At 42.5% G+C, this 21,467-nt stretch overlaps 1 protein-coding gene across 4 annotated transcripts in view; it reads left to right on the forward strand.

The window, feature by feature from the left end:
* PHLDB2 (pleckstrin homology like domain family B member 2) overlaps positions 1–21,467 on the forward strand; it is a 333,291-nt gene that overhangs the window by 151,962 nt on the left and 159,862 nt on the right. For all 4 annotated transcript variants that reach the window (XM_049875765.1, XM_049875785.1, XM_049875770.1 and 1 more), the window contains exon 2: positions 8,852–8,966. In XM_049875765.1, coding sequence (XP_049731722.1) covers positions 8,900–8,966 — 67 coding nt within the window. In that variant the 5' untranslated portion in view covers positions 8,852–8,899. The remainder of the gene's footprint in view (positions 1–8,851; positions 8,967–21,467) is intronic.

Here is a 21,467-nt window from a genome sequence, read left to right on the forward strand (position 1 = left end):
CACTTTCAGCAAGCAAGGTTGTTTCAACTGCATAACGCAGGTTGTTAATGAGTCTTCCTCCAAACCTGATGCCCCGTTCTTCTTCATATAGTCCAGCTTCTCGTATTATTTGCTCAGCATACAGGTTGAATAGGTATGGTGAAAGAATACAACCCTGACGCACACCTTTCCTAACTGTAAACCAATCAGTATCCCTTTGTTCTGTCCGAACAACTACCTCTTGATCTATGTAAAGGTTCCTCATGAACACAATTAAGTGTTCTGGAATTCCCATTCTTTGCAGTGTTATCCATAATTTGTTATGATCCACACAGTCGAATGCCTTTGCATAGTCAATAAAACAGGTAAACATCCTTCTGGTATTCTCTGCTTTCAGCCAGGATCCATCTGACATCAGCAATGATATCCCTGGTTCCATGGCCTCTTCTGAAACCGGCCTGAATTTCTGGCAGTTCCCTGTCAATAAACTGCTGCAGCCGTTTTTGAATGATCTTCAGCAAAAAAATTATATTTAAAGGTTATCTCAGGTCAATAGTTTCAGGGTTTCATCTAACCTTCATGGCTCCAGGAAGTCTGGTGTCTGTGAGAATCTGAAATTCTATTCTGTATTTTCCCCCTTTTCATCAGGATTCTTCTATAGAATCTTGACCAAAACGTGTAGTAATGGTAGCTGGGCACCATCCAGTTCTAGCCTCATGGCGAAGGAGGCAGTTGTTCACGGTGGCAATTAGCCACACTTTCCATATGGTCCTTCTGCTCCTGACGCTCCTTCTTCCTCTGTTGCTCCAGACAAATAGAGATCAATTGTTGTGCCTTGGGTGACCACTTGCAAGATTTTAAGACCCCAAACATTATGCAACAAACTGGGAGGTAGAATAGAAGCACAAAACAATCTATTAGGCAAATTAACTTGGATGTCCCATGAAACCCTGGCCCTAAATGTCTAAACCAAGACACCAAATCTCATGAGGATCTTGGTTGTACGTAAGCAGCCTCAGCAGCTACTCTTCCCCCCACCACCCCGGTGGTTGTTGTAAATATGTCTATGACACAACTTTTTACAGGTACACAACTTATTGACTGCAATGACAATAATCTGCTGTGCAACCCTGCCCTTAATGAATGCAATATTTCCATCAACTCCCCTTTCCTCTGCCGCCAACCCATGGTAACCACTAAATGTTGTCCTCTATGACCCAGTGCCTTTTCTTGTCTTTTTATATAAGTGAAAACATACAATATTTTTCCTCTTGCGATTGGCTTATTTCGCTGAGAATAATGTCTCCCCGCTCCATCCATATCGTAGCATGTGTCAAGACTTCATTTCTGCTACTGGCTGAGTAGTATTCCATAGTGCATATGTCTGACACTTTGTTTATCCGTTCATCTGTTGATGGGCATTTAGGTTGTTTCCACCTTTTGGCTATTGTGAATAGCGTTGCAATGAGCATTTGTGTACAAGTCTTTGTTTGAGCCTCTGCTTTCAAGTCTTTTGGGATTATAAGTAGGGGTGGAATTGCTGGGTATTATTTTTAATTCTTTCAGAGACACCTTTCTTAACCAACACATTTAAAGGAGTTCCCAACTCAGCCCTGCCCCCACCGACCCTGTTATTATCACAGTATCTTGTTTATTATATTCATAGCACTAATCAGAATCTGAAATTAACTTCTTTAGTGATGGATTTGTTTATTTGACTTCTTTCATAAGAGTGGAAGTCTGATGATCAAAGGGAACATACTTGTCTAATTCACCCTTCTATGATTGTTCTTGTTGCTAGTTTCTGACAAATTGGATCTAACTCATGACAACCTTAAGTATAACAGAATGTAATGTTGCCCAGTCCTGTACCATCTTTATGACCATTTGTATGTTTGAGTTCATCATTATGGCTATTCCTTCTATGACTGGCACAACATAAATACTGTAGTCCCTACCACTTGTCTGTCAGTTTGTTGTACTGTGGTGGCTTGAATCTTGATGTGAAACTAGAAGCTTTTCCACCAGTATTTCAAATACCAGTAGTGGACAGGTTTCAGCTGTGCTTCCAGACTAAGATTAGGAAGAAGGACCTGGCAGTCTACTTCTGAAAAAATTGTCTAATGAAAACCTTATGAATAGCAGAGAAGCACTGTCTGATACAGTGCCAGAAGATGAGCCTCTCAGGCTGGAAGTCACTCAAAATGACTAGGGAAGAGCTGCCTCCTCAAAGTAGAGTCAAAGAGTATTGAATATACCATGAACTACCAGAAGAATGAACAAATCTGTCTTGGAAGAACTACAGCTAGAATGCTCATTAGAACCAAGGATGGCAAGGCTTCATCTCATGTACTCTGGACATGTTATCAGGAGAGACCAGTCCCTGGAGGAAGGCATCATGCTTGGTAAAGTAGAGGGTCAATGAAAAACAGGAGGAACCCCAAGGAGATGGAATGACACAGTGGCTGCAACAATGAGTTCAAACATAGCAACGGTTGTGAGGGTGGCGCAGAACTGGGCCATGTTTTGTTCTTTTGTATATAGGGTCACTATGAGTTAGAATCCATTCGACAGCACCTAACCACACAACAACAAGTATTGTAGTCAGAGGAAGGAAGATGGAAGGTTGGATTAAAGGTAAGGGGAAGACACTCTTCAACTTCTGATATGAGAATAGACCGAGTAGTAGTGGACACAAAGGGATGGTTTAGAGATAGGATCAGAATGATAAGCTGAGGCCAGATATGAAGGACCCTATAAACTCCAGAATTTGAACTTTATCCTGAGGTCAACTGAAGGGCTTAAGGTATGGGAGTCACAGGATGCGATTTGTATTTTGGAAAGATTTTCTTCCTGCTGAAGTGTAGAGAATGGGCTGAAAGGAACCGATTAAGAGACAGTGGCAGCTAAGCGTAGAGCATCCATTCAAGAAATCATTGTTGTTATTAGTTGGCACCAAGTCAGCTCTGACTCACGGCAACCCCGTGTGTGCAGAGTAGAGCTGCACTCCACAGTGGTTTTCAAGGCTGTGAACTTTCAGAAACAGGTCACTAGTCCTTTCTTTCAAGGTGCCTCTGAGTGGGTTCAAAGCACAAACCTTTCAGTTAATAAATAGTCCAGTGCTTTGCCATTCGTTCCACCCAGGGACTCCCGAGAGAGATCATTAGGGAATAGCAATAGACTGGCTTTGGTGATGGTTTAGTGGGGTGGATGGGTAGAGTAGTGAGAGGCATCAGCTGCTCTCCTGTTGAAGCTGGAAGACATCATCAAGATCAGACAGCCTGAGAGAAGCGTCTTGGGAGGAAGTGGGTACGAGCATTGGCTGTCTAAGAGTTGAGATCAGACTGTGTTCTTTTCTTCTCACTCATAATCTCTTCAAATTGAGGGAATAAAGAGATGCATTTTCTTTGGGCTGAGGCTTTATACTTTATCTCTTAATCAATGTAGTCAGTGGTCTGGACATCAGGAACACATACACCACAGGCCAGCAGCTGGGCTTCTAGGATTCCTGAGTGTGGAAGAGGTAAGGAAAGGCCCTTTCACTGATGCGTTTATTCTACAAGTATTTGCTAGGGCTGCAGAGATGAAAAACGCTACTTACCACTCCAAGAGTGGTTCACATGGAATACTTTGGGAGTGCCTGGGTAGAAGAAATTACCCTAAAGAAGCTGTCATTTGTGCTGAGCCTATAATGTTGGAACTAAAAAGAAAAGGAAAGCTTGTGAGAAACAGTACAGTGTAGGTCTTAAGAAACAAGTTCTAGATTGACACAGGCCTAGGTCTTAATTTCATCTCTTTTTTGCCTTTAAGGCCACCTGGTTGGTACAAACGGTTAAGTACTTGGCTACTCACCAAAAGGTTGGTGGTTCAAGTCCACCCAGAGGTTACTCAAAACAAAGTCCTGGCAATCTATTTCCAAAAAATCAGCCATTGAAAACCCTATGGAGCAGAGTTCCACTCTGACACACATAGGTCACCATGAGTTGTAGTCAATACAAAAAAAAAAGAGTCAATAGCAACAGTTTTTCGTGTCTTCTTTTTGCCGTTAACCTTGTACAAGTTCATTATGTTTTCTGAGTCTTGATTAAGTTGTCTAAAAAATGAGCAAAGTGGTACCTAATATATATGGTTTTATAGTGAAAACTAAAGGAAATAATACATGTAAAACATGTAGCACAGTGCCTAGTGTATAAGTTCTCAAATATAATGGCTATTGTTATTGTTATCATTATGATTATATGGTTCTCAGCAGTGTTCTCCAGTTCTTGCCTCTGTCAATAATCCTTCCCTCAGACCTCAGGCTTCTTTTAAAACAACTTTATTAGATAGAATTCGTATACCACATAATTCACCCATTTCAAGTGTACGATTCAGTGGTTTTTGGTGTATTTACAGAGTTGTGCAACCATCACAGCAATCTAATTTTAGAACATTTCCATAACCCCAAAAAGAAACCCCATACCTATTAGCGATCACTCCTGACCCTCCCTGCCCTTCAGCTCTAGGCAGCTACTTTCTGTTTCTGTAGATTTGCCAACTCTGGACATTTCATACACGTGGAATCACACTAGATGGGGTCTTTTGCGACTGGCTTCTTTCACTTGGCATACTGTTTTCAAGGTTCATCTATGTTGTAGCACGTATCAGTATTTCATTCCTTTTTATTGCCAAATAATAGACCACTGTATGGATATACCACATTTTGTTTATGGAATTCATTCACCAGGAGCCCTGGTGGCACAGTGGCTAAGAGCTCGGCTGCTAATCAAAAGGTCAGCAGTTCAAATCTACCAGCCGCTCCTTGGAAACCCCACCGGGCAGTTCTACTCTGTCCTATAGGGTCACTATGAGTCAGAATTGACTCGATAGCAACGGGTTTTTTTTTTGTTTGTGTGTTTTTAACCCATTCACCAGTTGATGGACATTTGAATTGTTTCCACTTTATGACCATTATGACCAGTGCTGCTATGAATGTTTGCATGCAAGTTTTCTGGGAACATATGTTTCATTTCTTTCGTGTGTTTACCTAGGTGTTGAATGGCTGGGTTATATGGTAATTCTGTTTAACAGTTTGAGTGACTGTCAGACTCTTCCAAAGTGGCTGCATCAATTTATATTTCTACCCGCCATGTATGAGGGTTCCAATTTATTCACATCCTTACTAAAATGTTATTATCTGTCTTTTTTATTATAACCAACCTAGTGGGTGTACAGTGCTATCTCATTGTAGTTTTGATTTGCATTTTCTTAATGACTAATGAGGCCTCCCTGGGTGCTGCAAACGCTTAAGCTCTCAGTACCAGCTGCCTCAGAAGACAGGACTGGGAATGTTTCCGAAAGGTCGCAGCTTTGAAAACCCTATGGAGCAGTTATACTCTATACACATGGGGTCGCCCTGAGTCTGAATCAACTTGAGGGCAACTAACAACAACAATGATAATGACTAATGATGTTGAGAATTTTTTCATGTGCTTATTGGCTATTTTATACTTTCTTTGGAGCAATATCTATTATAATCTTTGCCTATTTTGTAATTGGTTCATTTATCTTTTTATTATTGAGTTATAAAAGGTCTTTAAGTATTTTGAATTCAAGTTCCCTTAACATGTTTGTGATTTGCAAGTATTTTCTCCCATTATGTGGGTTATCTTTTTCCTTTTTTTAATTTTTTTTGTGCTTTAAGTGAAAGTTTACAAATCAAGTCAGTCTCTCACACAAAAACACCTTGCTACAGATTCCCAATTGCTCTCCCCCTAATGTGACAGCCCGCTCCCTCTCACCACTCTCTCTTTTCGTGTCCATTTCACCAGCTTCTATTCCCCTCTGCCCTCTCATCTCCCCTCTAGACAGGAGATGCCAACATAGTCTCAAGCGTCCACCTGATCCAAGAAGCTCACTCCTCACCAGGATCCCTGTCCATCCCATTGTCCAGTCCAAACCCTATCTGAAGAGTTGGCTTCAGGAATGGTTCCTGTCCTGGGCCAACGGAAGGTCTGGGGGCCATGACCACCGGAGTCCTTCTAGTCTCAGTCAGACCTTTAAGTCTGGTCTTTTTACGAGAATTTGGGGTCTGTATCCCATTGCTCTCTTGTTCCCTCAGGGGTTCTCTGTTGTGTTCCCTATAAGGGCAGTCATTGGTTGTAGCTGGGCACCATCTAGTTCTTCTGGTCTCAGGCTGATGTAGTCTCTGGTTTATGTGACCCTTTCTGTCTCTTGCGCTTGTAATTACCTGTCTTTTTCCTTTCTTGGTGGTATCTTTGCAGCACAAGAATTTTACAAGCTTCTTTTGTATATAACTTAAGCAAGTCCATATTTCAACATTTATCCTCTACAATAATACTGAAACTGGTATACTGTCATGAATTGAACTGTGTCCCTCCAAAATATATGTCAGCTTGACTAGGCCATGATTCCTAAAATTATGTGGTTGTCCTCCATTTTGCAATCTGATGTAATTATCTTCCATTTTGTGATGTGTTGTAAATCCAAACCTCTATATGTTAATGAGGCAGGATCAGGGTAAGGTGTATCTTGAGTCACAACCTTATAAGAGGTTATGACTCAAGTCACACTCTTATTCAAGTCATACCCTTGTTCAAAACACACCCTTACTCAAGTCACACCCTTACACAAGCCACATCCTTGCTTGAGTCACGCTTTTTATCTTACAAGAGATAGAAGGAGAGAGAAGGGAGGGGGTACCTCACTATTGCCAAGAAAGAAGAGCTGGGAGTCAAGCATGTCCTTTGGACCCTGGGTCCCTGTGCTGAGAACCTCCTAGACCCAGGGAAAGACTAATGCCAAGACACGTGAAGATCTCCAAGGAACACTGAGCATAGAGATGTTGAAAGGAGACAAGGACCTTCCCTCGAAGCCGACAGTGAGAGAAAGCCCTGCCCTAGAGCTGATGCCCTGAATTTGGCCTTCTAGCCTCCTAGATTGTGAGAGAATAAATTTCTGTTTGTTAAAGCCATCCACTTGCAGTATTTCTGTTACGGCAGCACTAGATGACTAAGACACACACTTTCAGTGGAAGACTTGGCCTTGTACTTATTGACAAAAGGGGGGCCTGCTGTGTGACTATCGATCCACACAAGCACCCCTTCTCACCTCATTTCCTCCACACATTTTCACGAAGTGAGGAGAACGTCTTCCAGTCAAGGCCGCCTCTCCACCTGGGGTCTTGATCCCACCCTCCCCCCCTTCTTCCAGTACCTTGCTCCATCATCTAATTCCCTCTCCCCTATAACCAGATTAGCTTGCTTCCTGCCATTTTGAGGAAACATAAAACTTCTCATGATCTGCATTGTCCACATACACACCTCTATCCTGCACTTCAATTACAGGTATCTTCCGACTCAAGGTGTCCGATATTAAATTCCCCTACACATTCCAAATCTGCTTCACTTCCTGTATTTCCTTTCTTAGATGGTGGCACCGTTCATTGCGCACCACTTACCCAAGTCACACAAGCCTCCTTTGGCCCCTTCTGCTTGCTCTGGCCTGGTGAAGTTTACCTCATATACACAGCACGGTTCCAACCTTGCTGTCTTATACCAAAGCTCTAGTCTAGGTTATCATCTCTTCTCTGATGATCAAGCCCTGTTCTTTCTGCTTCCCTTTCTGCCATTATTAAAATTCATTCTCCTAACACCCCCCAAATTTTATTTTTTTTAAATATTTTTTTAGTATTTAAATAGGAAGTGGGTATTGTTACCTTATAGTAATGTGTGTTTTTATGTGACATTTGATAAGGTTCATAGATTTCCAGAGGCCCACAGCCCCATCTATAAAATGAGAATAATAATACTTAGTCTGAAAATAATTGTGAGAATTAAATGAGAAAATACTTGGGTGCAACAGGTGCCACTACAGGACAATGGGACCGTATTACCCCCTGGAGTATCCCTGAGCTAATCTGCGGAGAAAACTGTGGACATATGAGAGTCGCAGGAGGCCTGGCTTAGAATCAGGAGATGGAAGAAAGCCTTGGAGAGCTCTTGAGAATGAGGACATCAGTTTCCTTTTCTATAATATGGGATATTATGAAAATTAAAAGAGATAATAAAAGCAAAGGACAGGATGGCTAGTAAATAAGAAACATGGGATGAAAAGTAGAGAATAAACAACAACAAACCCAAAGTGAACCAGTCAATAGACTAGTCTGACTTTCGGCTTAAGTAACCTCTGTTAATTATTTTTTGGCATCTGTTTTTTGTTAATCTCTGTATATTCTCCACTACCCCTCTGTCAGTTTGTCATGCTGTGGTCGCTTGCATGTAGCTATGATGCTGGAAGCTTTACCACTGGTATTTCAAATACCAGCAAGGTCACCCATGGTGGACAGGTTTTAGGTGAGCTTTCAGACTGAGACAGACTAGGAAGAAATGCCTGGTGATCTATTTCCAAAATTAATCAATGAAAACCCTATGGATCGCAGCAGAATAGTGTACGGTATAGTGCTGGAAGATGAGCCCCTTAGGTTGATTAGAAGGTATTCAAATTAAACAATGGCTACAACCATGGACTCAAGCATAACAACAATCGTGAGGATGGCGCAGGACCAGGCAACATTTTGTCCTGTTGTACATGGGTTTGCCATGAGTCAACTGACTCAACAACAACTAACAGCAACAGCACATACATTTTATCCAACAGTGTTTTTTAGGTTGTTGCTGTTGTTTAAATTTTGTCATCCTAAAGGATAGTTAGCAGTGGGATAGCACGGTGGTTGAGGGATGCCTGTTTTTCAAGTTCAACAGCAGCTATTTCTCCCCAGATGTTAGCTGTGTTGATTTTCTGGTTTTCAGCATGAAGTCAGTCCAGCTTTCAGCTTTCTAATCACGGTACCTCTCCTTCTTGCTAAACACAGGCTGGCATCCACCCCAGTTTCTCCTCTGAGATTCAGCAGAAGATCCTGATGGAGGAGGATGATAACCAGAGAGAGGAACCCACGGAGGACGAAGCTGTCGATGTGCAACATCTTGGTAAAAACTCGTATGGCACACACTGCATTGTCAGAGATTTTCAGGAAATATTTACAATACCTACGCTCCACTCTCCATAGTGGGAACGAGCTGGAATTTTTCAGCATAAACCCATGAGTCTAGCAAGCACCAGGAAGATAGCCACGGCCCCGGCAATCCTTGCCCAGAGCTCTGGTTACATGCTAATTTACAGGTTCCTCACCTCCCTGAAAGCATGTTGCGGCTTTGTTTTGACAAGATGCTGAATGACAGGGAGGCCAAAGTGGCTGGTGTGGAAAGGTCTTTCCCATTGACTCATCAGTCATTCCAAAACCAAAGCCCAGACAAAATGGGGCGGAAATGGGACACATAGAGAAAGGCATCAAGTTTTTAGGCTCTTTAGCAGAGCAAGCAGCTCATCCTTTCAGAAGAAAGGGGATCCCAATTCAACCACTCCCAATTCAGAGGGCTTTTGGTTTTGGTTGCTATCTTTGTAATGTCTCCCCCGGCACTCAAACAGAATGAATGGAATCACAAAATAACTGTTGCCGTCATTATTGTTTATTACGCTGCAGGTGACGAAGTAGACAGAGAACTCAGGGGTATGCTGGGTACCTGGTTCTAGTCATCCTCCTTAGGGTTTCGCTGTGACTTGCTGATCCTTTCTGCTCTGTGGATTCCTCTTCTGTTAAAGGAGGGTTATTCCAAGCTAGATTTAATTTTTTCATTTCTCATTGTGCCAAGTTCTGGAAATAAGAAGTTAAACTAGAAAGCCACTTTACCGAAGGAAGTATATTTAGTGAGCAGGTAAAAACTAAGGAAGGTAAGACAAAAATTGCAAGATAACAGTGTAATTTTGGAGTCAGGAATCACATTTTGGAGGGTATGACTGCTGTGGTAATGACAGAAAAGGTTAATAACTAACTGCAGGTATTTATTATGGTTTGAACTTTCGTCCCTTGTAGGGAGCAGAGGGAAGAAATGGTAAGCTATCAAGTGGGAAAATAACCTGGAGTAGCCAAATTACATTTTTTGTTGTTGTTCTTTCCTTTATTTTCATGCTAAACTTGATTCAGTATTTATTGTATTCTAAAGGTTTCAAGGAGTCACTGAAGTATTTTAAGCACTGAAGTGATGAGATTAGTTTTCAGTAATCAAATCCGTTTCATGTATTTATTCAACAAATGTTTTATAGTGTCTGCCATATCTAAGGAAACCCTGGTGGCATAGTGGTTAAGTGCTATGGCTGCTAACCCAAAGGTCGGCAGTTCAAATCTACCAGGCGCTCCTTGGAAACTCTATGGGGCAGTTCTACTCTGTCCTATAGGGTCGCTATGAGTCAGAATCAACTCGATAACAATGGGTTTTGGGTCATATCTGAAGGTCTCTGAGTGGCATAAATGGTTTACACTCGACTACTGAACACAAAGTTGGTGGTTCAAATCCACTGGTGATCATGTTTATGAGATTACAGCAATTGAAAACCTTATGGAGCACAGTTCTACTCTGAAACACGTAAGATAGCCATGAATTGGAATCAACTGGGCAGCAATGGGTTTTACAGGTCAGGTATGAAGTACTGGGGGAGGCACTGAAGATATAAACGGTGGATAAGATAAAAAAAACAGTCCCTGCCCTGACAAAGCTTAGAATGGTAGGGATTAAAAAAAGAAAGAAAGAAGAACAAAATAATTGCTGAGACTGGATTTAGGAACTTATTATAATTCCAGTGTCTTCCTACCCCCACCCCACACGACCATCACATCCCTGCCCTAACTGCAAGCTTTAAGGCATTACTCAGGAACATCCGTACACCCTGCCTCTCTCCCAGCCAAGTACATGGGGTCACCAGTATCTCGGATTTGATATTTCCTGACCCTTTCTCCAAAATGTGGATTTTAGCTTTCCCTCTAGGCCCTTCCACTTTTCAGTGCCTTGAGGGAGCCTTCCCGACCACACACCCAAGGTTCCTGCAGCCCCAGGCCTAATGAAGTTCCATCTTCTCCTGGCCCCTGGGCTTGATTTTAGCTGCCTCTGGGAGTGAGTGTTAAGAATGCCAGGTGAGAAATGAAGGCGACCAGCATGCACAGGAGAGTGGTGTCTCAGTCACCTAGTGCTGTTAGAAATACCACAAGTGGATGGCTTTAACAAAGAGAGGTTTATTTTCTCATAGTAAAGTAGGCTTTTCTCAGGGTGTCAGCTCCAGGGGAAGGCTTTTGTCTCTGTTGGCCTTCTCATCAATCTTCCACCAGACTAGGAGCTTCTCTGTGCAGGGACCTTGGGTCCAAAGGACGTGCTTGCTCCAGGCACTGCTTTCTTTATGGTATGAGGTCCCCCTGTCTCTCTGCTAGGGTCTCTCTTTTATATCTCAAGAGATTGCCTCAAGACACAATCCAATCTCATAGATTGAGTCCTGTATCACTAACACAACTGCCGCCCATCCTCTCTCATTAACATCATAGAGGCAGGATTTACAACGTATAGGAAAATCACACAATACCAGGAATCATGGCCCAGCCCCATTGATAAACACATTTTTTTTGCGCGGGGGGGGGGGGGGGGGACATAATTCAATCTATGACAAGAGGTATTGGCAGATATTTGAGAGGTAAAAATAATATGGTTTCACAATGGATTTATAATAAGGATTGAGGAAGAATGAGGGACTGAAGAAGTTTTCAGATTGGGGAATTGTATGGCTAGCTATAAGGGAGTACTCTTTCCTTAATTATGGAATACAACAAAGGAAGAGGTTGAGGGGTATACCTAGGGGAAAGTAATGATTGGAACATGTTGGATCCACTGTGTCCAAGGGACATTCCTTTGTAGGTGTCTAGTACATCATCACCACCTTCCCTCATGTGCACCCCTCAAGTCTCCTTCTTTCTTGTAATGAGGATTGTGGCAGTTGGAATGGAAAATAAGGGATTGCTATCTCCAATAGGATTAAAGCGTTTGACTATTTACAAAGTCCTTGAGAATCTAACGTGAAATGGTAATTAATAGCCCATGAACGATGAACCTTTCTTTTGGAAGCGAATTGTTCTCTAGGGGTAGTGTTGCCCTCTACCTACAGGCATCTTTCAAAATTGCCTGTGAGAAGAATTTCCCATCTGGGTAATCACTTTGATAATTTCAGGAGCCAAATAGGATGTGGGACAAAATTAGCTTGTGCAACAGGAAAACAGTAAACCACATCAGGGCTTGACTTGATTACACTGGTCATTTGTGCTCAACAGACTAGAGAAACGAAAAGCATTTAGGTGATTTCCTCTCACTAGCACTCCAACTGGAGCCCTGGTGGTGCAGTGGTTAGGAGCTCAGCTGCTAACCAAAAGGTCAGTGGTTCACATCCACCAGATGCTCCTTGGAAACCCTATGGGGCAGTTCTACTCTGTCCTATAGGGTCGCTGTGAGTCGGAACTGACTCGATGGCACTTAAGAACAACAACAGCCCTCCAATAATTAGGGGTCCTCAAGCCTTACCTGGGCTTTTTGGAGATGAAATAGGAGAGCCCCAGAAAGCTCTGCCAACAGGCCCAGGGAAGGGGTGGGAAATGTACACTTTAAACCTATCCATATTTATCTTCTTGACTAGCAAATTCGTTTCAATATATGTAACTTTCCTCTTGTGTATTGTGGGGTTGCTAAGCCTTTTATAAAGCAAAGTTAAATATTAATGTTAAAATGTATCTATATATTCATATACTCGTGTTAAAATTCTGAAGGGTCATGTCTGTCTTACAAATACAATACTAATGCCTAAAAAATCAACCTGTAGAAGGTAATTATGAGCCCAAGAGACAGAAAGGAGCACATATACCAGAGACTGCATCAGCCTAAGACCAGAAGAACTAGATGGTGCCTGGCTACAACAACGACTGCCCTGACAGGGAACACAACGGAGAACCCCTGAGGGAGCAGAGGAGCAGTGGGATTAAAAAAAACCCAAATTCTCATAAAAAGACCAGACTTAAAGGTCTGACTGAGACTAGAGGGACCCTGGAGGTCATGGTCCCTAGACCTTCTGTTAAGCCAAGACAGGAACCATCATTCCCAAAGCCAACTCTTCAGAAAGGGATTGGACTGGCCTATAAGACAGAAAATGATACTGGCGAGGAGTGAGCTTCTTGGATCAAGTAGACACATGAGACTATGTGGGCAGCTCCTGTCTGGAGGGGAGATGGGAGGGCAGAGGGGGTCAGAAGCTGGCCAAATGGAGATGAAAATAGAGAGTGGACGGAAGGACTGTGCTGTCTCATTAGGCGGAGAACAATTAGGAGTATATAGCAAGGTGTATATAAATTTTCCTATGAGAGACTGACTTGATTTGTAAACTTTCACTTAAAGCACAATTAAAAAAAAAAAACAGTCTGTGGAAATCTACAGTAAGGATGAGCTTTTAAGTAGCGATTTTTTTCCCCTTGAGTTCTTATTTGTTTCTCTTTGAGAAACACAAAAATGAATTTTGATCATCTTCTTTAGGCATACTTTTAACTCACAGAAACTCCTGGTCCTTGAGGATAGCCAGAAATTCAAGTGAGTCAGAAAGGACCATGCCAGTCCTAAGCATCACTGTCTATGTCTCACTGTCCGTGCCTCACTGTCCGTGTCTCACTGTCCTGTGTCTCACCGTCCGTGTCGCACCATCCGTGTCTCACCGTCCATGCCTCACTGTCCGTATCTCACTGTCTATGTCTCACTGTCCGTGCCTCACTGTCTGTGTCTCACTGTCCTGTGTCTCACCGTCCGTGTCGCACTGTCCATGCCTCACTGTCCGTACTTCACTGTCTATGTCTCACTGTCCGTGCCTCACTGTCTGTGTCTCACTGTCCTGTGTCTCACTGTCTGTGTCGCACTGTCCGTGTCTCACCGTCCATGCCTCACCGTCCGTACCTCACTGTCCGTGTCTCACTGTCCATGTCTCACTGTCCGTGTCTCACTGTGTCTCACTATCCATATCTCACTGTCTGTGTCTCACTGTGTCTGTCTCACTGTTCTGTGTCTCACCGTCCATTTCTCACCGTCCATGCCTCACTATCCGTGTCTTACTGTGTCTCACTGTCCGTGTCTCACTGTATGTGTCTCGCCGTGTCTCACTGCCCGTGTCTCACTGTCTATGTCTCACTGTCCATATCTCACTGTCTGTGTCTCACTGTGTCTCAGTGTCTGTGTCTCACTGTGTCTCACTGTCCGTGTCTCACCATCTGTGTCTCACTGTCCTGTGTCTCACTGTCCGTGTCTCACTATCTGTGTCTCATTGTGTCTAACTGTCCGTATCTCACTATCTGTGTCTCACCATCTGTGTCTCACCGTCCGTGTCTCACTATCTGTGTCTCATTGTGTCTAACTGTCCGTATCTCACTATCTGTGTCTCACCGTCTGTGTCTCACCATCTGTGTCTCACTGTGTCTCACTGTCTGTGTCTCACTATCCATGTCTCACTGTCCTGTGTCTCACTGTCCATGTCTCACTGTCCGTGTCTCACTGTGTCTCACTGTCCGTGTCTCTCTGTCCGTGTCTTACTGTGTCTCACTGTCCGTGTCTCACTGTCTGTATCTCATTGTGTCTCACTGTGTCTCACTGTCTGTGTCTCATTGTCTGTGTCTCACTGTCTGCATCTTACTGTGTCTCTACTGTCCGTGTCTCACTGTCCGTGTCTCACTGTCCGTGTCTCACTGTGTCTCAGTGTCTGTGTCTCACTGTCCATGTCTCACTGTCTATATCAAGTAACCATTTAGAGTCCATCAAGCAGTAGCACTACATCTGTAGACAGGGCTGGGTGCTATGTAAGAAGGTTTTTACTAGCACTCTTTACAACTCCTCTGGCCAAAACAAGGCAATTATCCCCATGCAGTGGACCATTTTAAAAGGTCAATCAAGTAGCCAGGAGTCCCAGGTGGCAGGGCTGGTTAACTGGAATATTAAGTCACTGAGTTTCCAATACAACTCTTGGCCCAACAACCAAAAATACCTATTTCATTTTTGCTTCTGGGTGAATTTCAGGAGTTGGGGGTTAATACCTTTTTTAGCGCGTTAGGAAATAGAGTACCCATTACCCTCCAGTCGATTCCAACTCATGGCAACTCTAGGAAACAGAATGGGTATGGCTTTATTGGAGTCCTTAAATTCTATGGCTGGCCTGCATCGTTCTCATTGATCCTAGCCCTATGTAATCAGGTTCCTCTTCCTACCCAGCTGCTGGCTCTTCCTGTGTTTGTTAGGCAAGGAAGAGCCAGTGCAAGTTCAGAGCAAGGACATGACATAATTAAAACAGTATTAGACATGAAATCTAAAATGCAAAGCCCCATCTTTCCCTTGCCCCCAAATCCGGCTCAGCTCCTTCAGTCTCACCTCCTACTCTGCCTTCCGTGCACTGCTACGCCCAGGCTGGATTGCTCACCATTCCCTCACCTCCCTTCACCTTGAGGTCCCCCTGCTTACCTCAGGCTAATTTCTCCACCTGGAATGCCCTGTTCTGCAGTATGAAGATAATATATGTTATCTTTCCTGACAGATTCACTGGGCAGTGATAGGCCCTTCTCTGAACTCATCAAAATATGCTTGTATCGTTTGTTTACAATCTGCATTATATTACATTATTATATCACAGTTACTTGCTAGGCAGTAAGCCCCTTGTATAGGAACACATAATAAATGCTTTATCTCCATCTTCCGCCCACCCAGGCACATTGTGTGGCAGCCTTTCTTTTAGCCTTTGTCATGTTCTGAGTGCTGGCTATGGCTCTGAGTTGTCAGGAGTGTTCAGTGAAGTGAAGTCTGTATGTATCTGGCATGTCAGTTTGACCACTGGTCCCTGCCAAGGTGGCTGAGTAAATGGATGAATCATTAAGGAAAAATTTGAAATTAAGGTATGAGATCACTGGAGGGCTAGTGAAAATTAGTTGAAAGGAAAGCAAAGAAGAACAACAGGGAGAAGAGAAGCTGAGGTCCCTGCAATGTCGAGTATCCGATAGGAAGCTGGCAAAATCAGAGACTCAGCTGGGAGCTGCTGAAGGGGTGACTTTTTTTTTGTTCCCCTGCGACAAGCAGATAAGATGCAAAAAAACCTCCTTGTTCTAAGCCTACCATGCACGAAGAGTAGACCAATTCAGGGTCTTGGAGTGTAGGTTAACCTGGAAGAGGCATGGGCACACCTCGTCCTCGTCTGTTTCACACACACACACACACACACACACACACACACACACACACTCATCTTTTTCCTGCTTGATTCCAATACAAACTCAAAGAAAAGATTGGGGGCAGGGCAGAAAGACAACATTTGATGCAAAAATTAACCAGCCCTTCCAAGTGTATTTAGATTTGTATCCTAATTACAGCGTAAATATTTTCATGTTTAAACACAAAGCACCACATGAGGATAATCGTTAAGCTTACTGAGCAAAGAAAATGGAGGTATTTGTCTTTCTGTGCCCCACGGAGATTCCAAATGATTTCCACTTTCATTTAGGTTAACTTTCTGGTCTTAACTTGAATAGCTACTCTATTACTTATACTTCGTATATATTTGAGAACATAGAGCAAAACCCAAATGTACCTTAAGGTTGTTGTTGTTGTTGTTGTTGTTGTTGTTAGGTGCCCTCAAGTTGGGTCCGACTCATAGCGACCTTGTGCACAACAGAACAAAACACTGCCCGGTCCTGCGTCTCCTTACAATCGTTGTTATGCTCAAGCTCATTGTTGCAGCCACTGTGTCAGTCCACCTCTTTGAGGGTCTTCCTCTTTTCTGCTGACCCTGTACTCTGCCAAGCATGATGTCCTTCTCCAGGGACTGATCCCTCCTGACAACATGTCCAAAGTATGTAAGACGCAGTCTCACCATCCTTGCCTTTAAGGAGCATTCTGGCCGCACTTCTTCCAATACAGATTTGTTTGTTCTTTTGGCAGTCCCTGGTATATTCAATATTCTTTGCCAACACCACAATTCAAAGGCATCATTTCTTCTTCGGTCTTCCTTATTCATTGTCCAGCTTTCACATGCATATGATGTGATTGAAAATACCATGGCTTGAGTCAGGCGCACCTTAGTCTTCAGGGTGACATCTTTGCTCTTCAACACTTTGAAGAGGTCCTTTACAGCAGATTTGCCCAATGCAACGCGTCTTTTGATTTCCTGACTGCTGCTTCCATGGCTGTTGATTGTGGATCCAAGTAAAATGAAATCCTTGACAACTTCAGTCTTTTCTCCATTTATCATGATGTTGCTCATTGGTCTAGTTGTGAGGATTTTTGTTTTCTTTATGTTGAGGTGTAATCCACACTGAAGGCTGTGGTCTTTGATCTTCATTAGTAAGTGCTTCAAGTCCTCTTCACTTTCAGCAAGCAAGGTTGTGTCATCTGCATAACGCAGGTTGTTAAAGAGTCTTCCTCCAAACCTGATGCCCCGTTCTTCTTCATATAGTCCAGCTTCTCGTATTATTTGTTCAGTATACAGATTAAATAGGTATGGTGAAAGAATACAACCCTGACACACACCTTTCCTGACTTTAAACCATGCAGTATTCCCTTGTTCTGTCTGACCAACTGCCTCTTGATCTATGTAAAGGTTCCTTATGAGCACAATTAAGTGTTCTGGAATTCCCATTCTTCGCAGTGTTATCCAGAGTTTGTTATGATCCACACAGTTGAATGCCTTTGCATAGTCAATAAAACACAGGTAAACATCCTTCTGGTATTCTCTGCTTTCAGCCAGGATCCATCTGACATCAGCAATGATATCCGTGGTTCCACGTCCTCTTCTGAAACCGGCCTGAATTTCTGGCAGTTTCCTGTCAATATACTGCTGCAGCCATTTTTGAATGATCTTCAGCAAAATTTTGCTTGAGTGTGATATTAATGATATTGTTCTATAATTTCCACATTCGGTTGGATCACCTTTCTTGGGAATAGGCATAAGTATGGATCTCTTCCAGTCAGTTGGCCAGGAAGCTGTCTTCCATATTTCTTGGCATAGATGAATGAGCACCTCCAGCACTGCATCTGTTTGTTGAAACATCTCAATTGATATTCCATCAATTCCTGGAGCCTTGTTTTTCGCCAATGCGTTCAGAGCAGCTTGGACTTCTTCCTTCAGTACCATCAGTTCCTGATCATATGCCACCTCTTGAAATGGTTGAATATGGACTAATTCTTTTTGGTATAATGACTCTGTGTATTCCTTCCATCTTCTTGTGATGCTTCCTGCGTCATTTAATATTTTCCCCATGGAATCCTTCACTATTGCAACTCGAGGCTTGAATTTTTTCTTCAGTTCTTTCAGCTTGAGAAACGCTGAGTGCATTCTTCCCTTTTGGTTTTCGATCTCCAGCTCTTTGCAAATGTCATTATAATACTTTACTTTGTCTTCTCGAGAGGCCCTTTGAAATCTTCTCTTCAGTTCTTTTACATCATCAATTCTTCCTTTTGCTTTAGCTGCTCGACGCACAAGAGCAAGTTTCAGAGTCTCCTCTGACATCCATCTTGGTCTTTTCTTTCTTTCCTGTCTTTTCAGTGACCTTTTGCTTTCTTCATGGATGATGTCCTTTATGTCATTCTATAACTCATCTGGTCTTTGGTCACTAGTGTTCAATGCATCACATCTATTCTTCAGATGGTCTGTAAATTCAGGTGGGATATAGTCAAGGTCATATTTTCGCTCTCGTGGACTTGCTCTGATTTTCTTCAGTTTCAGCTTGAACTTGTGTATGACCAATTGATGGTCTGTTCCACAGTTGGCCCCAGGCCTTGTTCTGACTGATGATATTGAGCTTTTCTATCATCTCTTTCCACAGGTGTAGTCAATTTGATTTCTGTGTGTTCCATCTGGCGAGGTCCGTGTGTATAGTTGCCATTTATGTTGGTGAAAGAAGGTATTTGCAATGAAGAAGTCGTTGGTCTTGCAAAATTCTATCATTGGATCTCCAGCATTGTTTCTGTCACTAAGGCCATATTTTCCAACTACTGATCCTTCTTATTTGTTTCCAACTTTCGCATTCCAATCACCAGTAATTATCAATGCATCTTGATTGCATGTTTGATCAATTTCAGACTGTAGCAGCTGATAAAAATCTTCTATTTCTTCACCTTTGGCCCTAGCAGGTGGTGTGTAAATTTGAATAATAGTTGTATTAACTGGTCTTCCTTGTAGGCATATGGATATTATCCTATCACTGACAGTGTTGTACTTCAGGATAGATCTTGAAACGCTGTCAGTTTGTCATACTGTGGGGGCTTGTGTGTTGCTGTGATGCTGGAAGCTATGCCACTGGTATTCAGATACCAGCAGGGTCACCCATGGAGGACAGGTTTCAGCTGAGCTTCCAGACTAAGACAGACTAGGAAGAAGGACCCGGCAGTCTACTTCTGAAAAGCATTAGCCAGTGAAAACCTTATGAATAGCAGCGGAACATTGTCTGATATAGTGTTGGAAGATGAGCCCCCCCAGGTTGGAAGGCACTCAAAGATGACTGTGGAAGAGCTGCCTCCTCAAAGTAGAGTCGACCTTAATGACATGGATGGAGTAAAGCTTTCAGGACCTTCATTTGCTGATGTGGCACAACTCAAAATGAGGAGAAACAGCTGCAAACATCCATTAATAATCAGAACCTGGAATGTACGAAGTATGAATCTAGGAAAATTGGAAATTGTCAAAAATGAAATGGAACGCATAAACATTGATATCCTAGGCATTAGTGAGCTGAAATGGGCTGGTATTGGCCATTTTGAATCAGACAATCATATAGTCTACTATGCTGGGAATGACAACTTGAAGAGGAATGGTGTTGCATTCATCCTCAAAAAGAACCTTTCAAGATCTATCCTGAAGTACCTTAAGGTTAGTGGAATAAAAATACATCAGAGAAATTAAAAAAGGAGCAGAAAGCAAACTATTACCATAGTTACAATAAGTTACTAGTAAGTGTGACTCTGAGCTTCCTTGCAACCCACATACAAAGGGAAAGGTAGGTTGCATAATCTCCTTTCCAACAATTGCAAATCCAATGCGAAAGAGATGAAGGTATGACTATAAAAATACCTTTTCTAAAAAGTGAAAATACATCATTTTTTAGGACAGAGGAAATTTATTTATCACTAAAATTGAAAAGGAGTTTATGATGTGGAACTCAATTTATATAGGACATAGATGAAATTGATGGTTTCATAGCATTTCCACAGAGGGAGGAGAAGTTTACTCTTTTGAGGGCTACCTTTATGCTGTCCCTGATGCAAACAGTGGTGCTCCTTTATCATGTTAATCCATAAAACAGGAATCGGCTATTATTGTAACCATTTTTTTAGAATAGAAGTTTGTTTTTCAGTGAAGGTCAATAATGCCCTCAAAAGGCATCTTAAGATGTTGAGGTCATCAGTTAACACTCCAGTTGACACTTGCAAGGGTGGTCTCTTCTGCCTTTGGGCTGCTATGGCACAGAAAAAGCTACTGAAAACCACACAAACTCATCAGGAGTGTGAGCCTTTCTGGGTTTAATCACTTAAAAAAATTAGATGAAGACTTTTTGAGTGTCAAGTCTTAGAGCTGTGAATCACACAAACGTGAATAACACGATCCCCTTGGCCTTCAGGGAGCTTGGTGATCATGAAAGTTCTTCCAGTATAACGTAAGGCAGCAAGGGGAGATCCATGAGGATCGTTTTTTTTTTTTTGTCTTGTAATTAGGAATTACTCATTTTACAGAAATTTCTCCTGCTTTCATTCGTGCTTGGAGAAGAAGTGAAGGATAGCTCTAAGATCATGGACTCTAGAACCACACCGTCTGTGTTCAAATCCTGCTGTCCCTACTAGCTGCATGACCTTTGACTTCTCTGTGCCTCAGTTTTTTAATTAATAAAACAGGGGTAGCAAAGATCCTGCAGACTGCTAACTGAAAGGTAGGCAGTTTGAACCCACTCAGTGGTGCTGTGGAAGAAAAGGCCAGGTGATCTACTTCAGTAAAGGTTAAGGTCAAGAAAACCCTGTGGAGCTCAGTTACACTCTGTAACACATGGGGTTGCCATGAGTCAGAATCTACTCAATGGCAATGGGTTTTTTGTTTTTGGTTTACCTCTTAGGGTTGTTATCAGGATTAAACAAACTAATACTATATTTGGAAGAGTACCTGGTGTGTATAATAACTGTTGCACTCAGTAAGCGTTAGCATTTTTTTTTCTTAGACATGAATAAAAGCAATGTATTTTTGGACCTTCTACTGTTTTTTGTTAGTATGAATGTATGCACCTTAGACCCTCAAAAGAGAGAACGACTGTCTCATAGATGTCTACTTAGTCAAGTGTATTGCTAGTGTTGTCCTGGGCGATGTTTGAAACCATAGTGCTTCAGGTCGAGGCTGTTAATTCATTCTTGATCACTAGCCACACGGCAGGCACCAATCTAGGCTCATTAGGAATACAGATTGAAGGGAACAGACAAAAATCCCTGCCTGCAATGGAACTTACCTTCTAATGAATAGAGATTGACATGAAACATAATAAAAATACATCTCGTAATCTGCCAGTAGGTGAT

This window comes from Elephas maximus, chromosome 1 (assembly GCF_024166365.1).
Source record: "Elephas maximus indicus isolate mEleMax1 chromosome 1, mEleMax1 primary haplotype, whole genome shotgun sequence".
NCBI lineage: Eukaryota > Metazoa > Chordata > Mammalia > Proboscidea > Elephantidae > Elephas > Elephas maximus.